Here is a 24359-nt window from a genome sequence, read left to right on the forward strand (position 1 = left end):
CCACCGCCGCGCAGGCGCACTAGGGTGCCTATTTCGCGCAGGCGCGCCGCTTACTAGTTCAACCGCCTCCTTTCGCTGCTAGCCTGGCACGAGCGGTCGCTTGGGGGTTGTTGCCGTTGGGGCTGCAGCGAAACATGATCCGTCCCTGGCCCGCGTGCGGTGGCGTCCTGCTGAGGCGGCTGTGGCCCGTTGGGCGCCGCGGGTACTGGCGGACCGTGGGGCTGACCGAGGGCATCATCTCGGAGCTGGATACGGACCATCTCTTCGTGCACAGGAGCACGATCCCCACCATGCACTTCCAGAACAGCCTGCCCAGGTGCTGCCCCGGGGCACGGCGGGGAGCCCGGACCGCGGCCAGCCGAAACGGAGGGAGAGGCTGCTGCAACTCTCGGGCACACTCGGCGGCTTCTCCCGGCACCCAGCCTGAAGATTTCCTGCCCCAGCTCCGATAGCCGGGCCTCCCCACACAGCTCTCACACACCCCGCCCCTTCACCCTCCTGTAGAGCCCTGGTGCTCGGCCACGGGCCAGGGCAGGTTTCAGAGGGTCCCCAAGCAGGTCAATGGGAGTCAGTGTCCCCTCTAATCTTTTCCATCCTTGTGCAGATTTTTCCATCTATGTGCGAATTAGATTTTTAGGTGCACCAAGGTACATGTGAATGTGCTCCACAAAACCTAGCAATGGGAACTCTAGTCAGGGGCGGCTGAGAGTGCTGCAGGGCCCAGAGCAGTGAAATTTTGCACACACCCCCCCTTTGACATGGTGCATGCGTGGGGCCTCAGGAAGCGCGGGGCAGCTGCCCCGCTCACCCTGCCCTAAATCTGCTGCTGACTAGTGATCAGCTGGAGGGCGATTGAATCTCACCAGAGCAACTGCACAAGTACACACCTTACAGGGAACACTGGTGGGAGTCCCAGCCTGCCCAACTGGAACAATGGGCCATCTGTCAGTCCACCTACCAATCTCATGTTTAGGTGGCTGCACTACCAGATCCCCCCCCCACCCACAAGCAGGGATAATACCATGGTGCAGGTGACATTTCTACCATGCTGAGGCTGGGTAAAAAGGCATCCTGTGCAGGGCGTATTTTAAGAGTCCTGAACTACTTTAATCTGGTTTTGCAGATAATAACCATCCTTAACCTGTTACAATTCTCTGGTTAAATTCTTTGGAGCCCCTGACTTAACAGCATCTGCAGAGTGGAATGCCGTAAGCTCCATTGCATATTGGCTATGTCTACACTGCAGAGCTATGCAAATGAGGCTAAGTGTGGAATATTGCCGAGCCTGATTTGCATATCTTATGAGCCGCCATTTTGTGGACGAGGCTCTTGTGCAAGAAGAAGCTGTCTACACTGCCCCTTCTTGCGCAAGAAAAACCCTCTTGCGCAATGCTGTTACACTGATTTTTTCAGGCATAACGGTATTGCGCAAGAGGGTTTTTCTTGCTCAAGAAGGGGCAGTGTAGCTCGTTCTTGCACAAGAGCCTCTTTCACAAAATGGCAGCTCATTAGATATGCAAATGAGGCTCAGCGATATTCCATGCTTAGCCTCGTTTGCATAGCTCTGGCGCAAGATCGCACCAGGGTAGACATAGCCATTGTGTTTGCAGAAAAACTCTGGCCTCTCCACAAACCATAATAGGACTTGCTCAGTAGTGTACGAAGTTTCAGGGTCTCATTACTGCAAAATGTAATTGCCTAATCACAAGCACTAGTCATGAAATAAAGTAAAAACATAGTTTAGACATTGGAGATTCTACCAGATAAGTAAAAAATCAACTATGTAATGGTTACCTAAATGAAACTGGGATTGGGCAACCGTTCATAAGATGTGGTGTTCTCCTCAGGAACAAGGATAGGTTTTCAGTTTAAAACTTAATTCTTGCTTTTTATAAAATTGTGTTTGATTGGAGTTACAGTGATGCTAGGGTACGTCTAGACTACATGGCTCCGTCGACGGAGCCATGTAAACTAGTTTACCCGGCATAGGCAAAGAAGCGGGGATTTAAACAATCCCCGCTTCATTAAAATAAACATGGCTGCCACACTGTGCCAATGATCAGCTGATCCGGCACAGCGCGGCAGTCTAGATGTGGATCTGTCATCTGGGGAAGCCTTTGCTGAACGATCCTGTAAACCCCGTTTCACAAGGCATAAGGGATCAGTCTGCAAAGGTTTCCCCAGCTGACAGATTTGCATCTAGACCGCTGCACTGTGCTGGATCAGCTGATCGTCCGCACAGCACAGCGGCCATGTTTTATTTTAATGAAGTGGGGATTATTTAAATCCCCGCTTCTTTGCCTATGCCGGGTAAACTAGTTTACATGGCTCCGTCGACAGAGACATGTAATCTAGACATACCCCTATTGTTTGTATTACTGTAGAATCAAGGAGCCCTAATCATGGACTAGGAAACTCATCATGCTAGATACAGTACAAAAAGAACAAAAACTTACTAAATAATTGGCCATCGGCGAAAATCTCAAATACTTTTTGTAGTTACAGAATTGTTTAGGATTATAGCTTCATCATTTAAAAAAATTATGTGTGTAATACATAAATCCAGCTCTTGGATATTTCCACCCTCCTTTCAGTTTCTGTCTCCATTATTTTACTTCTCTTTTTCCAACTCCACTAATGCCAGGATTCCCCCATGTTTGCTGTCAGAACAGTATTTCCTCCCAGTCGAGGTTTTTATTACTCACAAATCATATTTCATGGGTGCACTGCCACACATTTTTATTGATTTTAATGTGCTCATTGCTTTTCTACTATTTGTAACATATATTTTGTGTATATTTAATAGTTTTTTATAAAAATTCTGCACTTTTAGATTACCTGTTCCAAAATTGGAAGATACTATCAGGAGATATTTGGCTGCTCAGAAACCTCTACTGGATGATGATCAGTACAGGTACAAAAATGACATGCAGTAGGAGCATTTAAATGAAGACCAGATTGTAAATTGGCTGGTAGAATTCACACTCATCTTTAAACTTGGTATGCAGGTTCCAAGCATACCGTTACTATTATTTTCACAACATTTCACTAGAATGCTTAGTGTTTTTTATTCTTTGAAGTTTGCTTTTACAGTAAAAAGTTACTTTGTTTAAAAAAAGCATTTTGTGATTACGTATTTATTGACTCTGAATGACTACAGATCAGAAGATTTGCTCACTTTTCAAGTAAAAAGTATTCTATATGCCAGCCTTTTTTTTTCTAGATAAAGGCCATTAATAGGGTTTCATATATCTAGTTTGCCATCAGTCTTTTGAAGTGTCACAACTATAACTAAGAGTGAATTTTGTCTTGACAATTGTAAATGTCTTTAAGATTAGCATCTTTTCATGGAAGCCTAACAGTCTGAAGAGAAGTCTCAGAGGGGTAGCAATGTTAGTCTGTAACTAAAATTGTTTTTAGTGGGTTGTGCCCACAAAAACTCATGATACTATCTGTGTATTTTGGTTAGTTTCTAAGGTGCCACAGGACCATTCATTGTTTTTTTAGGGTGTTTTTTTTTTAAGAAAGAGTTCTTAATCTATTTTTTAACCTATTACAGAATGGTCAAGCTCTGCAAGGGTTTTCCTGTCTCCTTGCTTTGTAGAAATTATCCTGTAAGTAGGTCATTCAAGGACCACATCTTTTGTGCTGTGATTTGTGAATCAAGTAGGTAGGGACATCACAATATTGCTCTTGAAATTTGTGCCTGTCAGGAGATACAGTGGGATGGGACTAGTTGTCTGTCTGCTCTTCTGCTTTCAAGTTAGGTTATCATCCTGCAAGTTGTGCAGTTCATGTAGAGGTTGAAATCAGGAACATCTTGCAGGATTAGCATGACATTTTTGAATCAGTTCACTACTAGGGATGTAAGTGACTAATTGACTAGTCAACTAGTTGCTCCCCCCACCCCTTTCTACCTCTATCAGAAAGAGGCAGCAAGGGAGGGGGAAAAGGAGGAGTGCTGGGGGGAGCCGGCTTAAAAGCCATTTCCCCCCAGCTTCATGGGAGGGGGCAAGGGCGCAGCAGCAGCAGCATTCCACCTTTGAAATGTACAAGTGTCCGTACTGGGACTCTTGTACATTTAAAAGCAGAAGCACTGCATGGAGCCCGGGGTTAGCAGGGGACTCCTGCTGGCCCTGGGCTCCACATAGCGTTTCAATCTTTGAAATGCACAAGAGTCCCCACTGGGGCTCTTGTACATTTCAAAGCAGAAGTGCTGCATGGAGCCTGGGCCAGCGGGAGACTCAGGGTACCCCGCTGGCCCCGGTCTCCTCCTGGCGTTTCAAAGCAGAAGCACCACATGGAACTTGGGGCCAGCAACTCTAAGTTCCCCGCTGGCCCCAGGCTCCATGCAACATTTCAGTCGCTCCGCTGCACTTCCGCCTTTGAATGAAGCAACAGCTGGGTGGGCTCTTGCTTCATTTCAAAGCAGAAGTGCCCTTATTGACTAATCAAATAGTCAATGGAAATTCCATTGACTATTCAGTTAATTGATTAATCTAATTTTAACATTCCTATTCATTACACAAACAAGGCAAGAACACAAAATATGCCAAAATTCTTAATAGAAAATTAGATAACTCTTCCTATCACTAGCTTTAGTTCAGAAAGAAGAGAAGCTTATTTACATTATAAATGTCTCAGGGGGTAGTTTTAGCCTGTGTCTGCAAAAAACAATCTTAGAGACTATAATAGATTAATCAGGATATAAGCTTTCATGGGTGAAACCCACATTATAAAGGCAGAAATGTTTTCTTTTTTTATGTTCTAATTCCTTTATAAAATACATTAGCAGAAGATCCTTTTGAAAATACAACTTAATCAAAAGTCATTTCTTCAGCAAGTATTTAGTACTTTTTCCAGTCATTAGTGGACAGAGGAACAATTCTCCTTTTTCTGTGTGGATCCTTAAATACAAACATACAGCCCTATTCACTTCAGCGGAGCTCTGTTGGAGTGCAGTGATCTGCTTATATGGAATTACTTGCAGGAGGGACTATATTTTACCTAATTGGATCAGCCAGTTAAAATTGTGGTTCATGGACCAGTGGAATTAGGTGCCCTAATCAGTACATTAAAAGGAGTCAACATTAGTCCTCAGTGTAATTACTGTGTTGGCACTGAAATAGAGCAATAATTACTTGTATTGTGGTAGTACCTCAGTACCCCAACAGTAAGGATCTGGGCCATAATGGTAAGTTGGTACAGTACAAACCTATACAAAAGAACTGTTCCTATCCTAAAGCATTTCCTAGCTCATTACATAATGAGCTACACAATAAAGTTGTACTAAATGTTGTTACTATGCAAAAAGTACTTGAATTAAATACTATAAAAGTTACTGCTAAAGGATTTTTAATAAAGTTTTTTCAATACTATAGAAATACTGAAAGAATTGCCAAGGAGTTTGAAAAAGGAGTGGGCAGGAAGTTACATCGAACCCTCGTTGAATCAGATAAAAAGAACAAGCATACGAGTTATATATCAGGTTTGTGTTCTAGTTTATTATTATTTTTAAACTTCTAACATTCAGATGTCTATTAGAATCCTATGCCTCAATTAGTACTGTTAAAGTCCTTGGGTTACTTTTTCTGCTGGATCTGCATGGTAATTGCTGTGCATGTCCATTGAAATCAACTAATGTCAAGTGTGAGTCTTACAGATTGTTCCTTCTGACTCAGTTTTGATTTGGCTTTAGAAACAAAATCTCAACTTTGTCTTGTTAATTTAAAACATTTCAGATTGAATTTGGTATTTCCTAGATTTTGCCTTCATCTTCTGATGTTAGGCATTTATTCTCCCAGGCACTAGGAGAAGTGGTAACAGTAATTCCCTCCCATCACCCATAATCACGCTTTAGCCTCTCTCACCACAGCAGCTTGGGCCAGGTGAGAAGTGCCTCTCCGTGGCCGCTGCAGTGGGCACAGTCAGGTGAGGGGTATGTGTCTCCCGGCTGGGGCAGCTTCAGGTACATCTGCCCCCTGTGCTCCCCAGCTCGATTTAGAAATGCAGCAAATTGTGCACTGTCCCAAAAGGGGAATAACCAGCCATGAATGAATTAGAGGATGAGCTTCAGTCCTCCCAATGCCCTTCCTGAAGGGTGCCTGGGAGGTGGGAGGCTCGGGTGGGCTGGAGATGAGAGGTTCATCATGCAGGCTGACTCACGGAGAAAGGACTACCCCAGCCCTCTCTCACTGCAGCATCTTGGGGCCAGGTGAGAATCTCCTGTCCATGGTTGCTACAACTACAGTGGACACAGCTGGGGAATGGGTGCATGTCCCCTGGCTGAGGGACACAGAAACAGATACAGACAAACACTCTCAAATATATGGTAGATATCTGTCCCTTTTTCCACTCCTATCCCCTATTAGCCCAGTGGGGTTATAGCTGTCCCGGTCCCCATCTCTTGCCCCTTCCTATACCCCTCTGTCATTATATAATATAACTGTACCTGTGAAGAGAACCCTCCCTTTCCATGTTATAAGAAACAGGCACATTCCAGGTACATGCCATAGTCCTGGCACAACCAAATCCCTAACTTGCTTTAAGTTATGATAAGAGGAGGCTGCATACCAAATTTAGCTCTTACCATTTAGAAGGAGTTTTTGAATAAACAAACTCACTCACTCACTGTGGGGAGAAACTGCCCCTGCCAGACAGAGGGCCTGCAGGGGGAGAGAAAACGCGCCAAATGGGATGCCCTGCCCTTAGCTCTTCCTCACTCCTCCCACTCTGACTTCTGCACCTCCCACCCTGTCACCTCCCAGCCCTGAAGGACCCGGGCAACACTGGTTAAGTCTTCCAGTAATAGATAAAGGGTGTTAAGGAGAGTCGACTAGTCATATCCCCTGCCCCCTTGCTGCCTCTATCAGATAGAGGCAGCAAAGTGTGAGGAGAAGGGATACTTCAAAGCGGCAGCGCCGCACATGGCTTTGAAACACCATGGCTACTCGACTAGTAAATTAATTGATATTTAACATCCTTACTTCAGATGTTTTCCCCGAATAATAGGTTTGTTGGGAGTACTGTTGCTTGTTTACTTTTGAAATGTCAGGGATATTATATCTTCAGTCGCTTCTCTATGGCAGAGTCCTAAATTTTATCATCCATTTCAATTTCTGAAATTGTGTTAGGAAGAAATGCAATTTGGGTTAAAATCTTGTGTAACATCACTGTTCAGGATAAGGATGTTAAGAGGCGAGTAACTGACTAATTGTGTAGTCGATACAATTTGTCAATAAGGAAGGTGCTCTGAATTGGCTTGTGCAGGTCCAGGAGCTACCCCTGCTGCAGGTTTGCAGTTTAAATATAGTAGGAGCTAGGCATGCCAGCAGCCTAGCTCCTACTACATTTAAACTGCATAGCCGCAGAGGGAGTAGGTCCCAGATCACCACAAGCTGGGACATAGTCAGGACCACTGAGGCTCTGCATTTTAAATGTAGTAAGAGCCGCCCGGCCAGTGGTCCCTGGCCGGCATGAGCTGGGACTGAGCCAGGTTTGCTCAGTCCCAGCTCATGCCCAGTCCAGCAGCCCCTGTCCATGGCCAGCCCTGAGGCTAGCTGCAAATGGGGGCTTCTGCCAGAGCAGCCTCTTCTTGTCTCCTGTACCCCCAGGATTCCCTCCCCCCCCCGCCCTCGGCTGCTGTCTCTGATAGAGGTAGCAGCACTGTTGTGGGGGGGTAGGTGGCACCACAGAGACGGTGCTGGGGGGAGTTTGTTTCTTCCCAATGTCACATAAAAGTTATATGTGGATCCTGCAGCTTAGCAGGTCTAGCCGCTGTACCCACTTTATCATGGAGTGGGATGCTGCAAACCTGAACAGCAGCTTTAGGCTTTATCAGCATTAACCCATGCCTTCAGCTGGGAAACTGCTGAGCAGTAAATAAGTTTGACCTCGGTCTCAGCCCATAAGAGTGATAAGAAAGGCATTGAGCCAGGTACACACACATACGGTAAACAACTGTAGTATAATTAGTGTAGAAGGTCCCACCCCTAGCTGAGTCTCAGCCAGGCCCCCAACCTCGAGGGTTGACCGGGATTCCCCCCGTGTTGGAGCCATGTCCACTGCGGCGGCGTGCGAGGTAACCAGAATGGGACTCCCTGCAGACCTGAAGGGATGTTAGCATTCCAAGGAGCCTTTTACTCCGTTAACCATTGTTCTGTAGTGCTTTCGCATGCTAGAGTGTACCCTGTGCAGGGCCGGCCTTAAGCTGATTTGGCCGAATCGGGCCCCACACCTAAGGGGGCCCTGAACCTGGTAGTCGACTCCCTCGGCTCGGCTCCCACTTACTTGCGCTGTGCATGCTACCGGCAGCTGCTGTCGTGCGTGCTGTTTGCAGGTGGGTGTGGATTTTAAAACTGAAAAGTGCCATGCCTCCGCCGCTGCCACGGCGCATGGGGTTCACAGTCTGGCCCCACAAAAGGCAGAAGGTAGGGGAGGGGCTTGGACAGGGTGGGAGAGGAAGGGGCTTGTATGGAGGGGAGGGAGGGGGAGAGGAAGAAGCTTGTGCGGAGGGGAGGGGGAAGAAAGGGGAGGGTACCAAGAGACAGGGTGGAGGAGAGACAAATCCCAGGGGGCCAAGTACAGACAATGACGAAAAGGGCAGGAGGGGAGGTGTCAGTGGGAGGGGGGACAGGGTGAGGAGAACGGGGGCAGAGAGTGGTGATGGGATGGGCAACAGGGAAAAAAAGGGTAAAGAGGAGGCACGAGGAGGGTGCAGGGCTAAGGGAAGGTGCAGGTGCTGGTTCCAGGGGATTCTGGGCGTGAAGCAGAAGGGCAGACACCTCCAGGGGAGGGACCAGCACCAGAGGAGAGAGGCAGGGCAGGTGTGTAGAGGGAGGTGTTAGAAGAGGAGTAGCTCACATGATCAGAGTGGGGCTACTGGAGGAGTGGGCACAGGGAGCAGAGAAGGGCTGGAGGAGGGGGGCAGGTTGCAGGAGGGCTGAGGGCAGTGAGAAGGGCAGGAGTCAGGACAGCAGAGGAATGGGGGGCAGCAGGCACCAGGGGAGATGATGGAGCAAGGAGAGGAGACATGGCAGCAGAGAGAAAAGGTAAAGGGTTATAAAATATTTATTAATAACGTGGTATGCTGCCCACGGCCAGTTTGTTTGTGCCCCACGGTGCAATTTGGGTTTATGTGAGGATCAAAACGTGGCTGGCGAGTGGGAGCCAAAACAAAAAAGTAGTCAGTGTAACGATCTTCTGTTGATATGTGTTTTAGTAGTTAAATTCTTGGACTGTTATTGCTCATGAAAAGTGCTGTCACATGGATAGAAATCGGGTAAATATTGCATTTTATTAATATCAGCAGAACTGACTTAAATGGGGCCTGTGTGGTATAGTCTTGCCTTAATCTTTGTATTCATGCTTGTCAGTGTGAGAGAAGCTATTTGTATATATTTGATTGCATGTGCAACCACACTTAAGTTGAGGCCCTCAGCATGTTCTGTAAGTATCAGTGTGGTCCCTGGGGCTTCCAAAGTTGAGTTGCCCTAGCTCATCCCAAATAGGTGTCAGTCTAACCTGCTCTTAAATATCTGCAATTTAAGTCCATTGCTTCTCATCCTAACTTCAGAGGCCAAGCAGAACAATTTTTCTTCCTCCTCCTTATGATACTCTTTTAGGGTACGTCTAGACTACATGCCTCTGTCGCCAGAGGCATGTAGATTAGGCTACCAGACATAGGAAAATGAAGCGGCGATTTAAATAATTGCCGCTTCATTTAAATTTACATGGCTGCCGCGCTGAGCCAACAAACAGCTGATCAGTTGTTTGTCAGCTCAGCGCGATAGTCTGGATGCGCGGGTGTCGACATCAAAGGTATTTGTCGACCACCCAGGTAAACCTCCCAGAGCTTGCATCTCTCAACCCTTCCCACACCCAAATCCCTCATTCCCACCTCAGAGCCTACACATCCTGCCTCAACCCAGCTAGGGTAAGGCTAGAATGCAGGAGTTTTTCAGGATTCTGGAGATATCCCAGAAAAACTCTTCTGTATCCAGAGATTCATTTGTTCCTCCTCTTTTTTTAGTGGAAGAGCAAACGTGCTCTTTTGGTAACACCTATTTTCCTCTTTCCAAGAGGAATAAGGGGGCTTCCAAAAGAAGGGGTTTTTCTGACATTTGGTCTGGTCTAGACAGGCCAAATGTCAGAAGAATGTCCTACAGAAGAATTGGGGGAAAAAGCAGCAGTATAAGGGTTGAGGATAGCAAGTGATGGAGAGGAGGAGAATAGAGAGGAAGGGGCGGTAGATTTTGGCTTGTTCTATCCTTTAAAAAGTGATCTTGGGTGTAAAAAGGTTGGAGACCACTGCCGTAAACTCTATAGAGTGGGAGAAAGAAACTTTTCACGCTCCCCCTGTTCAAGTGTGCCATTGGAATGTGACTTTTGTAATAGACTGTACAACAGGCAGTGTGTATTGGGCTACCAGTTATAAGCAGCAGTTTTTGAATCTGTCCCTTTCACACCCACATCTCTTATTCCCACTGGGGCTAATACCTCTCCCCCCAGCTGTCATCAAGTCCACTCCCCTGCACTAATGACAGGATCAAGCATCACCTAGACAATCCCCACCAGGATCGTCTAACTTGCTCTTAAAAATCTCCAATTTTGAAGATTCCATAACCTTCTTAGGCAATTTATTCCAGTGCTTAACCACTCTGACAATTAGGAAGTTTCCCCTCATGTCCAGACTAAACCACCTGTTACCCCAGAGACCCAGGTAAGCAACTTGATACCATGGGCTGACTATGATTTTGAGTGTCTCTACACAGAATAGTGATAGAAATGTAGCTGTGTTAGTCTGGGGTAGCTGAAGCAAAATGCAGGACAATGTAGCACTTTAAAGACTAACAAGATGGTTTATTAGATGATGAGCTTTCGTGGGCCAGACCCACTTCCTCAGATCAAATAGTGGAAGAAAATAGTCACAACCATATATACCAAAGGATACAATTAAATATGTGTTCATTTTTTTTAATTGTATCCTTTGGTATATATGGTTGTGACTATTTTCTTCCACTATTTGATCCGAGGAAGTGGGTCTGGCCCATGAAAGCTCATCATCTAATAAACCATCTTGTTAGTCTTTAAAGTGCTACATTGTCCTGCATTTTGCTTCTACACAGAAGTGAGGTTCAGCCTGGCACTCCCATATCTAATCATCAGTAAGACTGACACAGACAGAGTCCAGAATAAATTTAAACTCATATTATAAATTTGAATAGACACAGCAGTTAACGACATAAATAACAACCCCTGACACTTTGTGTCACAAAGCCAACCCACACCCACGAAGAAATAGAAGATAGTAAAAAAAACCCAAAAGGTAAACACATTTACAATTGGTAGGTGGTACAATGGAGTAACCGGACAGGATTCAGGTAAGTTGCTCGGGACCGTCAACCCTAGGACTACTGATAGCTGTTGGGGAGGAGCACCGAGTGGTCCCTCGAGGATTCTAGATGGTATTAGAACATTTCTGGAAAGGCCTGGGCCTTCGCCGCAGCAGTGCAAAATGTCCACAATAGCTCCTCTCATTTTTAGTTTCACTGATGCTTGGGCATTCACCACAACTCAGAAACCCAGACAGCTGAGGTGTTATCCAGCTATGATAGTGAGGACCCTTAGTCTCTAGGGGTATGTCTACACTACCCCGCTAGCTTGAACTAGCGGGGTAATGTAGGCATACCGCACTTGCAAATGAAGCCCGGGATTTGAATTTCCCGAGCTTCATTTGCATAAGCGGGGAGCCGCCATTTTTAAATCCCCGCTGGTTCGAACCCCGTGTAGCGTGGCTACACGGGGCTCGAACTAGGTAGTTCGGACTAGGATTCCTATTCCGAACTACCGGTACACCTCCGAACTACCTAGTTCGAGCCCCGCGCTACACGGAGTTCGAACCAGCGAGGATTTAAAAATGGCGGCTCCCCGCTTATGCAAATGAAGCCCGGGAAATTCAAATCCCGGGCTTCATTTGCAAGTGCGGTATGCCTACATTACCCTCCTAGTTCGAACGAGGAGGGTAGTGTAGACATACCCTAGTTGACACTCCCACACGCAGTAGCTGAACCTTCGCTACAGTCTACGCTGAAAGATGTCACAGAGGCCTGAGACTCTCACCACCCTTGAGTCCGACGAAGCAGCAACCGAGGAACAGGGGAACTCAAGAACTGAGGAAGAAGCAACCCAAACCTTAGGGCAAGACCTCCTTTTACAAAGTCCTTGGTGGGAAAAGGAGGTTTGTGCCGTGTACACATTAGATGGTACAGAGTGCAAACAGTTAGTGCTGAGTGCAGATGTTTAGTGCCATGGGCAAATGATGGTAAGTGACGTGTGCTCCTTTTAGTACTGGGTGCAACAGTTCTGGTGGGAAAATCCAGTCCATACCAGTTCCTTTGCCTCAAACAGTCCTATAGTTCATAGATGGTAAAATGGAACTGAGAATTCAAAATGGAAGTTGGATTGCACTGTCCGTATCAGCACATAACAGCACTCAGATTAATCTCAACACTCCCTTGCTGCAATTTAAGTCCATTGCTTCTTGTCCTATCATCAGTGATTAAGGAGAATACTTTTCCTTCTTCCTCCTTGCAACAACCTTGTAGGCACTTAAAAGCTGTTATTTCCCATCTCAGTCTTCTCTTTTCCATAGTAAACAAATCTAGTCCTTTCAATCTTCCCTCATTGGTCATGTTTTCTAGATCTTTAATCATTTTTGTTGCTCCTCTCTGGACCTTCTCCAGTTTGTCCTCATCTTGCCTGAAATTGTGCCCAGACCTGGATGCAAAACTCCAGTTAAGGCCCACCCAGTGCAGAGTAGAGTGGAAGATTTACTTTTCGTGTCTTTTTTACAACACTCCCATTAATACATCCCAGAATGGTGTTTACTTTTTTGCAACAGTATCATGCTGTTGACTCCTATTCAATTTGTGTTCACTATGATCCATAGATCTCTATCCACAGTACTCCTTTTTAGACAGTCATTTCCCATTTTGTATGTGTGAAAATGATTGTTCCTTCCTAAGTGGAATGGACAGAAAGTTAGTTGAAACAATTTTCATGAATTATAAAGAAGCAGTAAAAAACAAATTTACTAACATGCCCTATGTAAAAGAAAATTAGTGGTATTGCTTGGAAGGAAGCAGAATGTTTGGGTCCTTACTTTCTACTTTCAGCACTGCTATTCAGTATATTTTATATAGGAAATGAAATGTACAGCTTGTGTTTGCCTATCATAGCTATTTCTTAGATACCTGTTACTTTGGTAAGGAAGAGCCAACTGATTGGGGGTTTTATGCCTGGGGCCAAACTAATCCCTATGCACTGCAACGAAATGTGTGTTCTTTTCAGGTCTGAAGTGGAATTTGAAAATGGAAAAGAATTGGTTGTCTTTTCAAAAACTCGATATGTATCTATATTTTGAGTGCTTTTTGTTCTTTTAAATTACTTTCATAAATTTCTATGTACCAATTTGAAACAAATAATTCAATAAAATAATGAGATGCCGTATACAAATAATGTCTTTATAAAACAACATTTGTACATCAAAATGCTAAAACTGATTTTATTAACTTTTTTTGTAGATCCCTGGTTTGATATGTATCTCTGTGCCAGAGACCCTGTTGTTTTAAACTTCAATCCTTTTGTTGCTTTAAATCCTGATCCAAAAGAAGCATACAACAGTCAGATATTGAGGGCAACAAATCTGGTAGTATCATCAATAAAATTTCTTAACTCCTTAAAAAAACAGTGTTTACGGCCAGATATCTATTATGTCGATCCAAAGTGGAGCAAGAGTAGGCCCTTCAAAAACTTCATCCGCTTTCTTCCAACCTCTATATCTTGTTTTGGAGCTTATATGGTAAATGCATATCCCTTAGATATGTCACAATATAAACGTCTCTTCAACAGTTCCAGAATTCCTAAATTAAACAAAGATGAACTGTTTACAAATGAATGGGGAAGACATCTGTTGGTGATGCGAAATGGACATTTTTATGTTTTTGATGTTTTGGATCCTGTTGGTAATATTCTGCATCCATCTGAAATCCAGGCTCAGTTAATTTATATTTTACAAGATGCAGATCGTTTGCCTGAATTTTCCCTTTGTTATCTCACCACTGAAGATAGGAATATTTGGGCAGCAGTAAGACAACAGCTTGTCGAAGCAGGCAATGAAGACAACTTACAAAAAATTGACAGTGCAGTCTTTTGCCTCTGCTTAGATAATATTTCCCCAAAGGATGACACTGAGCTGTCACATTGTCTGCTTCATGGACATGGTTTTAATCGTTGGTTTGACAAATCCTTTAGTCTGATTATCACTAGCGATGGCACTGCAGGGATAAATTTTGAACATTCTTGGGGAGACGGAGTTGCTGTCATTCGTTTTGTCAATGAAGTATATAGAAACAGTACCAGGCACCCAGCTATTATACCACTTCATAGTCCTGGTGCGTTAAGTGCTTCCACCTGTGAAAGACTGGAGTTTAGACTTAATGATTCAATCCTATCTGCTATAAATGCTGCACGCATGAAATTTGATGAAACAAATAAGAAAATATCTGTGGGAATGTTTGAATTCAGAAAGTTTGGAAAAGAATTTTTAGTGAAACAAAAGCTAAGTCCAGATGCTGTTTTTCAACTTGCATGTCAGATGAGTGCTTATCGACAGTATGGAAAAATTATGTCTTCTTACGAAGCATGTAGCACTGCTGCTTTTAAACATGGCCGCACAGAAACTATTCGACCCACATCTGTACTAACAAAACAGTGTTCACGTGTATTTGTTGAAGAACGAAGCAAACACAGTGTATCAGATCTGAGAAATATGATTGATGAATGTTCAAAATATCACAGACGCTTGCAACTGGAAGCTGCATTAGGTTAGTTTCATGCTAGTGTAGTCTAGGTGTTGAAATACATGAGGTCCTTGGTAGAGGTTATATAGCCATTTTAACCTGCAAAGGATTTTTTAAAAATGTATCTAATTTCTTTTTCACTTCCTTATGATTTATAAAGATTGTCTGAAACCATGGCATTGTTTAAATATGAGTTCTGCTTGATTGTTAGCTTAGAAATATCATCAGTATCTTTTTTGCTAATACATTTATCAAAGGTCTTAAATGACATATTTTTAGATATTAATTGAAGCAATTTTGGTTGTTGCATTATTAACAAAAGCACTTCTTTTGTCAAAACTACCAGTTAGGCATTGCATTTCAATATGTGTTAAAATAACAAAGGGTTTTAAAGCCTGACTAAAAATCTTTTCAATTACTCATCATTCAATCACTTTTCTCTTATGACAGTTTAGTTGCTATCAAATCTTTTAGGTCAATAATACCTAATACCTGCATTTATAAAGTAAAAAAAAAAGTAATCTTCTCCTCTATCTCCTGTTCATTCTTTTTAGATCCATCTTTGACCCCCACTTTTTTTTAGGCCTTCTGTATATTTCACAAAGAAGTCAACAACTGGCTTCACCCTAGTTTCCCCCTCCCCCATATCTGCCTTGCAGGTCACAGTTAAGATTTCCTGTTTTGTTCCATTTACTCAGAGATTATTATTATTGTCAGTTCTGTTTTGCTCACATAAACACAATGAAGTGGAGTAACAAGGAAGAGGTGAACCTAAGAGATGGGGAAGGCTAGGGAAAATATATAAGGGTATGTCTACACTACAGCACTAATTCGAACTAATTTAATTTGAATTAGTTAATTTGAAATAAGCTAATTCGAATTAGTGCATCTAGACCTAAAAACTAATTTGAATTAGCGTTTTGCTAATTCGAAATAGCATGTCCACATTGAGTGGCCCCTGAACTGAAGTTAAGGCTGGCTGGAACCAGTGCCGGCAGGGCATCAGGTTAGTACTTATAGTGTGGAGCTGCTGCCTCAGGCTAGCCAAGGGCTGTGCTTAAAGAGACCCGACCTCACCCCGAACAGACAGTTCTCAGGGTTCCCCGCTTCCTTGTCTAATTCGATGAGGGACAGCAAAGCAGTCCTGACTTGGAGTGCCCTGAGTGCCCTCACTCGGCACATCACAGCACTCGGCCATCAGCCCGGCTGCACTTGCTGCAGGCTGCCATCCGCGGGGGTTAATTGGGGGGGCTGTCAGGATCCAGGAGGCCCTGCAGGAGAGCTTCCACCCCGAGGAGCCCACAGAGCCACCCCAGTCCTCCCCATCGGGGGCTTGTGCCCCAGTCCTCCCTCACCTTCTTCCACTCACCCCTCCCAAGCTCCCCTTCCTGATGTAAAAAATAAAGGACACGTGTGTTCAAAAATAGAAACTCTTTATTTAACAAAACTGGGGGGGGGGGGCGGATTAACCTTTGGGGAGACTGGGAAAAGGAGGTGGGAGAGGGGAAAAGTGAGGGTGGAAGAGGGGAAGGGGAAACATGGGATGAGGGAGCTGGAAGTGGGAAGCCAGGGGAAGAAGGAGGAGGAGAAGTATAAAACTATGCAAAAGCAGTGAGTCCTGTGGCACCTTATAGACTAACTGAAGTGTAGAAGCATAAGCTTTCGTGGGCAAAGACCCACTTCATCAGACGCATGTGATAGATTTCCACTCCATACGGCTAAATGCAGTGCCTTGCATGGTGTCAAGTATCAGAGAGGTAGCCGTGTTAGTCTGAGTCTGCAAAAGCGGCGAGGAGTCCTGTGGTACCTTATAGACTAACTGAAGTGTAGGAGCATAAGCTTTCGTGAGCAAAGACCCACTTCGTCAGATGCATGTCTGCAAAAGTGGCGAGGAGTCCTGTGGCACCTTATAGACTAACTGAAGTGTAGGAGCATAAGCTTTTGTGGGCAAAGACCCACTTCGTCAGATGCATCTGACGAAATGGGTCTTTGCCCACGAAAGCTTATGCTCCTACACTTCAGTTAGTCTATAAGGTGCCACAGGACTCCTCGCCGCTTTTGCAGATTCAGACTAACACAGCTACCCCTCTGATATAAAACTATGGTACGCCATATCTTCGGTACTGTGTACAGATGTGGTCTCCTCACCTCAAAAAAGATATTTTGGCCTTGGAAAGGGTTCAGAAAAGGGCAACTGAAATTATTAGGGGTTTGGAATAGGTCCCATATGAAGAGAGGCTAAAGAGACTGGGACTTTTCAGCTTAGAAAAGAGGAGACTGACGGGGGATATGATAGAGGTATATAAAATCATGAATGATGTGGAGAGGGTGAATAAAGAAAAGTTCTTCATTAGTTGCCATAATAGAAGGACTAGAGGACACCAAATTAAATTAATGGGTAGCAGACTTAAAACTAATAAAAGAAAGTTCTTTTTCACACAGCGCATAGTCAACCTCTGGAACTCCTTGCCACAGGAGGCTGTAAAGGCTAGAACTATAACAGAGTTTAAAGAGAAGTTAGATAAATTCATGGAGGTTGGGTCCATGGAGTGCTATGAGCCAGGGGGTAGGAATGGTGTCCCTGGCCTCTGTTTCTGGAAGGCTGGAGATGGATGGCACGAGACAAATGGCTTGGTCATTATCTTCGGTCCATCCTCTCCAGGGTACCTGGTGTTGGCCGCTGTCGGCAGACAGGCTACTGGGCTAGATGGACCTTTGAACTGACCCAGTACAGCCATTCTTATGTTCTTATTTTCTAAGCTCAGGGTTGGGGGTCTCACTGGACCAACTTGATTTTCATGCAAACCTGCTCCTGGGTTTGCATGTGGCCTTTGGTGGCCAGGCTGGCAGCTATCCTGCCCTAGACAGCTGCTTTCCTGTGCCTAGTGTGGAGATCGTGGACATTGGAGGCCTCCCCCCAAACCTCGATGAGGTCCACAATCTCCGCACTAGACCATGCGGGCACCCGCCTCTTGTGGCCCCGGGCAGGCTCCTGTGAGCCATCAGCCTGGTCCTGGGAAGAGGCGGAGGGCTGGCTGGCTCGTGCCGTGCCAAGTGCAGGGTCTGCTGGCTGGGTGCTGGCAGGCTTGCAACTGGCACAAGCACTGTAGCCAGACCGTGCGCCTTTAAGGGCTCCGGGGCCGGGAGGCGGGCAGAAGAGTTTCCCTGGTTTGGCCCAGAGTGGCCACCAGGGCAACCTGGGAAGGGCTACCTCCAGCTAGTTCGAATTAAGTGGCTACACAGCCCTTAATTTGAACTACTTAATTCGAATTAGGCGTTACTCCTCATAGAATGAGGTTTACCTAGTTCGAATTAAGTGCTCCGCTAGTTTGATTTAAATTTGAACTAGCAGTTTACATGTGTAGCCCCTATTAAAGTTAATTCGAACTAACGGCTGTTAGTTCAAATTAACTTTGTAGTGTAGACATCCCCCAATAGAAAGGAAGGAGAAACAAAGGAAAAAATAATAATCATAAAAAAGATCAAACAGTATTGGGTGTAATAAAAGATTAGGTACATTAGGCAGAATCATCTCTTATTTGGATATGAAAAGTATACTGAGTACATCATTACATGTTCACTCTTATTTAAGTTGCAAGTTCACTGGATCATGGACTTTTCACAGAATATATTAGTAAAGCATCACACTGTATAATGAGTAATACAGCTGGTATATACTGAACATAGAATCATGGACTAATAGACCTGGAAAGAACCTCAAGAGGTCATAAAGTCTAATCCCCTGCATACATGACAGGGCCAAACACCATTCTAGATCATCCCTACCAGGTATTTGTTTAACGTGCTCTTAAAAATCTCCAGTGATGGAGATTTTACAACCGCCCTAGGTAAGTCAATCAGCCTGACAGATCGGAAGTTTTCCTTAATGTACAACCTAACCCACCCTTGCTGCAATATAAGCCCTTTGTTTCTTGTCCATTCATCTGAAGGTAAGGAGATTAGTTTTTCCCCTCCTTATAACAATCTTTTAAGTAATTGAAAGCTTTTATGTTCCCTCTATCTTCTCTTGTCCAGACTAAACAAATCCAGTTCTTTCAATCTTCCCTCATAGACCATGTTTTGTTGACCATTCATTATTCTGGTGGTTCTTTTTAGACCTCTAATTTGTACACATCTTTCCTGAAATGTGCATCCAGAACTGGTGACAAAACTTCAGGTGAGGCCTAATCAGTTGTGGAGTAGAGCAGAAGGATTACTTTTCATGTCCTGCTTAAAATACTCCTGTTAATGCACCCCAAAATGGTGCTTGCCTTTTTCTTACAATAGTGTCACACTATTGATTCGTATTTCACTTGTGTATGTAGTCATTTCCCACTGATTATTCTTTCCTCAGTGGAGTACTTTGCATTTGTCCTTATTGAACTTCATCCTATTTACGTCAGACCATTTCTCCAGTTTGTCTGGATCGGAGTGGGGAACCTTAGGCTCAGGGACCAGATGCGGGTCCCAGATTCCCAAACCCGTGCCATTCTTTTTAGATGACAAATCTGAGGAATTTTCCCAGATTGAGGTTTCATTGGAGGAAGTTTTGGAACAAATTGATAAACTAAACAGTAATAAGTCACCAGGACCAGATGGCATTCACCCAAAAGTTTTGAAATAACTCAAATGTGAAATTGCGGAACTATTAACTATTGTTTGTAACCTGTTTTTAAAATCATATTCTGTACCAAATGACTGGAAGATTGCTAATGTAATGCCAATCTTTAAAAAGGGCTCTAGAGGTGATCCTGGCAATTACAGATTGGTAAGTCTAACATCAGTACCGGGCAAATAAATTGAAACTATTGTAAAGAATAAAATTGTCAGACACATAGATGGACATAATTTGTTTGGGGAAAAGTCAACATGATTTCTGGAAAGGGAAATCATGCCCCACTAATCTACTAGAATTCTTTGAAGAGGTCAACAAGCATATGGACAAGGGGGATCTAGTGGATATATATCTAATAGATATATTAGATTTCCAGAATGCCTTTGAAGTCCCTCACCAAAGGCTCTTAAATAAAGTAAACAGTCATGGGATAAGAGGGAAAGTCCTCTAATAGTTAACTGGTTTTAAAAAAAGGAGACAATAGGTAGAGATAAATGGTCAGTTTTCAGAATGAGGTGAGATAACTAGTGGTGTCCCACAGGGGTCTGTACTTGGGCCAGTCCTAATCAACAGGGCTCAACAAACTGTAATCTACACACACGTGGCGAGTAGATTACAACCCGGAAGAGCCGGGTTCAGGCAATCTGCGCATGCGTAGAACGCCGGACAGCGCGGCTGGTGAGCGGGGCTCTCTGCGGCTCGGCAAGCCCTGCTAATCAACATATTTATAAACGATCTGGAGGAAGGAGTAAACAGTAAGGTGGCAAAATTTGCAGATGATACTAAACTGCTAAAGATAATTACAGTAAGTCCAAAGCAGACTGTGAAGAGCTTCAAAAGAATCTAAAAAACTAGGTGATGAGGCAACAAAATAGCAAATTTTAATGTTGATAAATGCAAAGCAGTGTGTATTGGAAAACAATCCCAATTTTATGTATAAAATGATGAGACTAAATTAAGTATTACCACTCAAGAGAGAGATCTTGGAATCATTGTGGATAGTTATCTGAAAGCAGCCACTAAATGTGCAGCAGCAGTCAAAAAAGCAAACAGAATATTAGAAATCATTAAAAAAGGGATAGAGAATAAGACAGAGAATATTGTATTGCCTCTATATAAATCCATGTTATGCCCTCATGTTGAATGCCAATGTGATCATCTCAGAGATATCTTGGCATTGGGAAAATGTTCAGAAAAGGGCAAAAAAATGAGGAGGAGTCTGGAACTGCTGCCATATGAGGAGAGATTAGAAAGACTAGGATTTTTCACCTTAGAAAAGAGGAGACTAAGGGGGGAGATGATAGAGATCTATAAAATAATGACTGGTATGGAGAAAGTACATACGGAAAAGTTACTCTAAAACACAAGAACAAGGGGTCACCAAATTAAATTAATAGGTGATAGAAATGTAGCCGTGTTAGTCTGGGGTAGTTGAAGCAAAATGCAGGACAATGTAGCACTTTAAAGACTAACAAGATGGTTTATTAGATGATGAGCTTTCGTGGGCCAGACCCACTTCCTCAGATCAAATAGTGGAAGAAAGTAGTCACAACCATATATACCAAAGGATACAATTAAAAAAATGAACAAATATGAAAAGGACAAATCACATTGCAGAACAGAAGGGGGATGCGGGGGGGGGGAGGGGGAGGAAGGAAGGTAAGTGTCTGTGAATTGATGATATTAAAGGTAGGGAGAGTGGGATGTTTGTGAGTTAATGGTATTACAGGTGATAATTGGGGAAACTGTCTTGGTAATGGGTGAGATAGTTCAAATTCTTGTTAAGTCCTTGTTGGGAAGTGTCGAATTTAGGACACTCTCTAAATGACTTAGCCACCTGCATTCTGCTACAAAGACCTTTTACATCTGCACTTGAAAGGGAATCCTCTGAACTGTCATTCATGTTAAAATTCGACACTTGCCAACAAGGACTTAACAAGAATTTGAACTAAGTCATTTAGAGAGTGTCCTAAATTCGACACTTGCCAACAAGGACTTAACAAGAATTTGAACTATCTCACCCATTACCAAGACAGTTTCCCCAATTATCACCTGTAATACCATTAACTCACAAACATCCCACTCTCCCTACCTTTAATATCATCAATTCACAGACACTTACCTTCCTTCCTCCCCTTCCGCCCCCCGCATCCCCCTTCTGTTCTGCAATGTGATTTGTCCTTTTCATATTTGTTCATTTTTTTAATTGTATCCTTTGGTATATATGGTTGTGACTACTTTCTTCCACTATTTGATCTGAGGAAGTGGGTCTGGCCCACGAAAGCTCATCATCTAATAAACCATCTTGTTAGTCTTTAAAGTGCTACATTGTCCTGCATTTTGCTTCAAATTAATAGGTAGCAGCCTTAAAACAAAAGGAAGTACTTCTTCATGCAATGCACAGTTAACCTGTGGAACTCCTTGCCAGAGGATGATGTGAAGACCAGGACTTTAACAGGGTTCCAAAAAGAATTAGATAAATTCATAGAGAATAGGTCCATCAATGGCTATTGGCTGGGATGGGTACAAATGTGTGTCAGAGGCTGGAAGTAGGTGACAACGGAGGGATCACTTAATGTTTACCTGTTCTGTTCATTCCCTCTGGGGCACCTGGCATTGGCCACTTTTGGAGGACAGGATACTGGCCTAGATAGACTTTTGGTCTGACCTAAGGTATGCTGGCTGTTCTTATCCTTGTCATCCCATCATTTTGTTCGCTTTATGAAGTGAGCACTACAATGTCCCAGTAATAGAGAAGCAATATGGGGAACTTGTGAATATTTACTTAGGTTTCAAGTAAAATAATAGATTTATATACTTATATCTAATACCTTACACATGCCAGCATACCTTAAATATTTAAATATCAATTTAATTGAATAGTAGTAATGTGACAAAATAGGCAATTGGAGCAGCACTTAATCCTTAGAATTCTTTATTTTGATTTTAGGATTCTAAGTGGAGTAAGTCTACTTGATGTCATTCCCCTGGTCACTTTCAGTAGGAATCTCACTTCCTGTTTTTGTTCTTCCTCCCCTTTTCTTAAGGTTTATCTATGCAGGGAAATTGACTAAAATAGCTGTTTCAGAATAATTATTCCAATGTGCTTCCAAAGTGAAGTAATTCATCCAGTATAACAAAACTTTTATTCTGAAATAGTGTGTACACTGGCAGCTATTCTGATATAGCCTTTATTCTCCCTTTACCCTCTCCTGACTCCCACTGTGTGTGCCAAAAGAATACCAAATTAAATGCATAAAAAGCTGGTCTGAAAATTACAGTTTCTTTTAATAAGTTGGCTAATTTTCTACTTAGGTGCCTTGGCTTGCATACAAGCAGGAAATACATTAAAAATTGACAATCTTATAAGACAGTGCCTTTTGTATTATAGGTAGAGAAGGAACAGTAAGTATTGAAGTATACTGCCATTCTTAGCTTTTGGAAAGTTCTGTAATGTGCTTTAATAAATAACCTACATCTCTTCTGTATTCTTAACACTCTTTGCACCTTTTTGTTTTATCTAGGCAAAGGATTTGATCGCCATTTATTTGCATTAAAACATCTTTCAGTGGTCAGAGGTGATCCTATGCCTGAATTTTTTCTTGACTCAGCCTACCAAAAACTGAACCATATTATCCTTTCAACTAGTACGTTACCTAGTCCTGCAGTTCTTATTGGTGGATTTGGGCCAGTGGCACCAGATGGTTTTGGAATTGGATATAATATATTTGATACATGGTTAGGATGCAATATAACTAGCTATTTAAAGAAAGAACTACCTGAATTTCTTACATGCCTTGAGTATAGTTTAAATGATATTTTAGATGTTTTAGAAGGACGGCCTCTTGCGTGATATCATTAGTAATTGGAAATATTAGCAAATATTGTAAAACTAATTACTGAACCATAAAAATAATGGCGCAAAAATAACAACAAAAATCTAATAATGAGAATAAGCTATGGGAAATATACTTTCTACAGAGGTAGACAGTAACTACAAAAGGGAAAATATGGACTTTTATTAGTGTATTGACAAGATGATGTTAGAAAATGTTATTGTTTTTGCCATTTTTTATTACTAGTTTTCAACGTCTATTAAGACCTTGAATTTTTTCCATATCTTTTCCAAACTCTTCATATTTTAGTGAAATGCATTAATTTATACTTGTTTATTCTTTGTTATACTTTGCTTAGTTTTTATTTTTCAGAAGGATAGTTGTTTGTTTGGGTTTGGTTTTGTTTGCCTTGTATTGTTATATATACCACATTATATCTTCATGGCAGTACTTGTTCAAACATGTTTATTGAAATAAAAGTTTGACATATTGACTACAGGAGACAAAATTTTATAACTGTACTGTAATTATAATGGAAGTGAACTTTTTCTTAGCTGTAATGTACTTTAATGTTGAATTGATGCTTCTATTATAAATCCTTATTTTCCTTGTGATGTAGTTAAATATTTCTTTTCACTAGTAACTCAATATAACAATCAAACTAGTCAGTCAAATTAAAAATAAAACTGGAACATGCCTGGCATCTGCCCAGCTATGCCTAACTCCTGCTTATTTTACTCAATCAGCATACTGCTCTCCAGAACCTGAAATGGAACCCAAGATTTTTTACTCTCACCATTCCTCTGCTGCCAGGAAATGTCCCTGAAACATTCTGCCAAAGTACGCCTCTTGCTATACTTGGGCTGTTCCATGCAGAGGATGACAAATTACTTCTTGTGTCAGTTAATTAGTTCAAGAGGCCAGGAGCGGCAAGTTTGCAGAAATTTTGATGGTACCCAGACTGCCTAGAGCCTGCACCCTTCCCCCACTCTAACTTTCTCCCCCTCCCCCGACATCTGGCTATGATTCTGAGAGGGAGTTTGTTTG

General features: G+C 43.0%; 2 protein-coding genes across 8 annotated transcripts in view; one reads left to right on the forward strand and one right to left on the reverse strand.

Moving 5' to 3' along the window:
- Positions 1–24359, reverse strand: part of RHOBTB3 (Rho related BTB domain containing 3) — a 139067-nt gene that overhangs the window by 65707 nt on the left and 49001 nt on the right. Inside the window, exon 1 of one of the 7 annotated variants that reach the window (XM_006118668.5) lies at positions 55–192. The exons of the other annotated variants lie outside the window; for them this stretch is intronic. The gene's annotated coding sequence lies outside the window, so the exon portion shown is untranslated. Of the gene's footprint in view, positions 1–54; positions 193–24359 lie in introns of those variants that run through there. 7 annotated transcript variants of the gene reach the window in all.
- LOC102460096 (carnitine O-palmitoyltransferase 2, mitochondrial-like) lies at positions 135–23387 on the forward strand. The gene is made up of 5 exons (XM_006118671.5): positions 135–316; positions 2834–2914; positions 5382–5488; positions 13584–14885; positions 23001–23387. The coding sequence occupies exons 1-5, from the start codon at positions 135–137 to the stop codon at positions 23327–23329; spliced, it is 2001 nt and encodes a 666-aa protein (XP_006118733.2). The 3' UTR covers positions 23330–23387.

This window comes from Pelodiscus sinensis, chromosome 6 (genome assembly GCF_052426305.1).
Source record: "Pelodiscus sinensis isolate ZL-2025 chromosome 6, ASM5242630v1, whole genome shotgun sequence".
Taxonomy (NCBI): Eukaryota; Metazoa; Chordata; order Testudines; family Trionychidae; genus Pelodiscus; species Pelodiscus sinensis.

Excerpts from the sequence above, each read along its gene's own strand:
- LOC102460096 (XM_006118671.5), top strand. The coding sequence starts at position 135 with ATGATCCGTCCCTGGCCCGCGTGCGGTGGCGTCCTGCTGAGGCGGCTG. Across the intron at positions 317-2,833 it reads TTCCAGAACAGCCTGCCCAG|ATTACCTGTTCCAAAATTGG; the intron begins GTGCTGCCCCGG and ends CTGCACTTTTAG. Across the intron at positions 5,489-13,583 it reads GCATACGAGTTATATATCAG|ATCCCTGGTTTGATATGTAT; the intron begins GTTTGTGTTCTA and ends CTTTTTTTGTAG.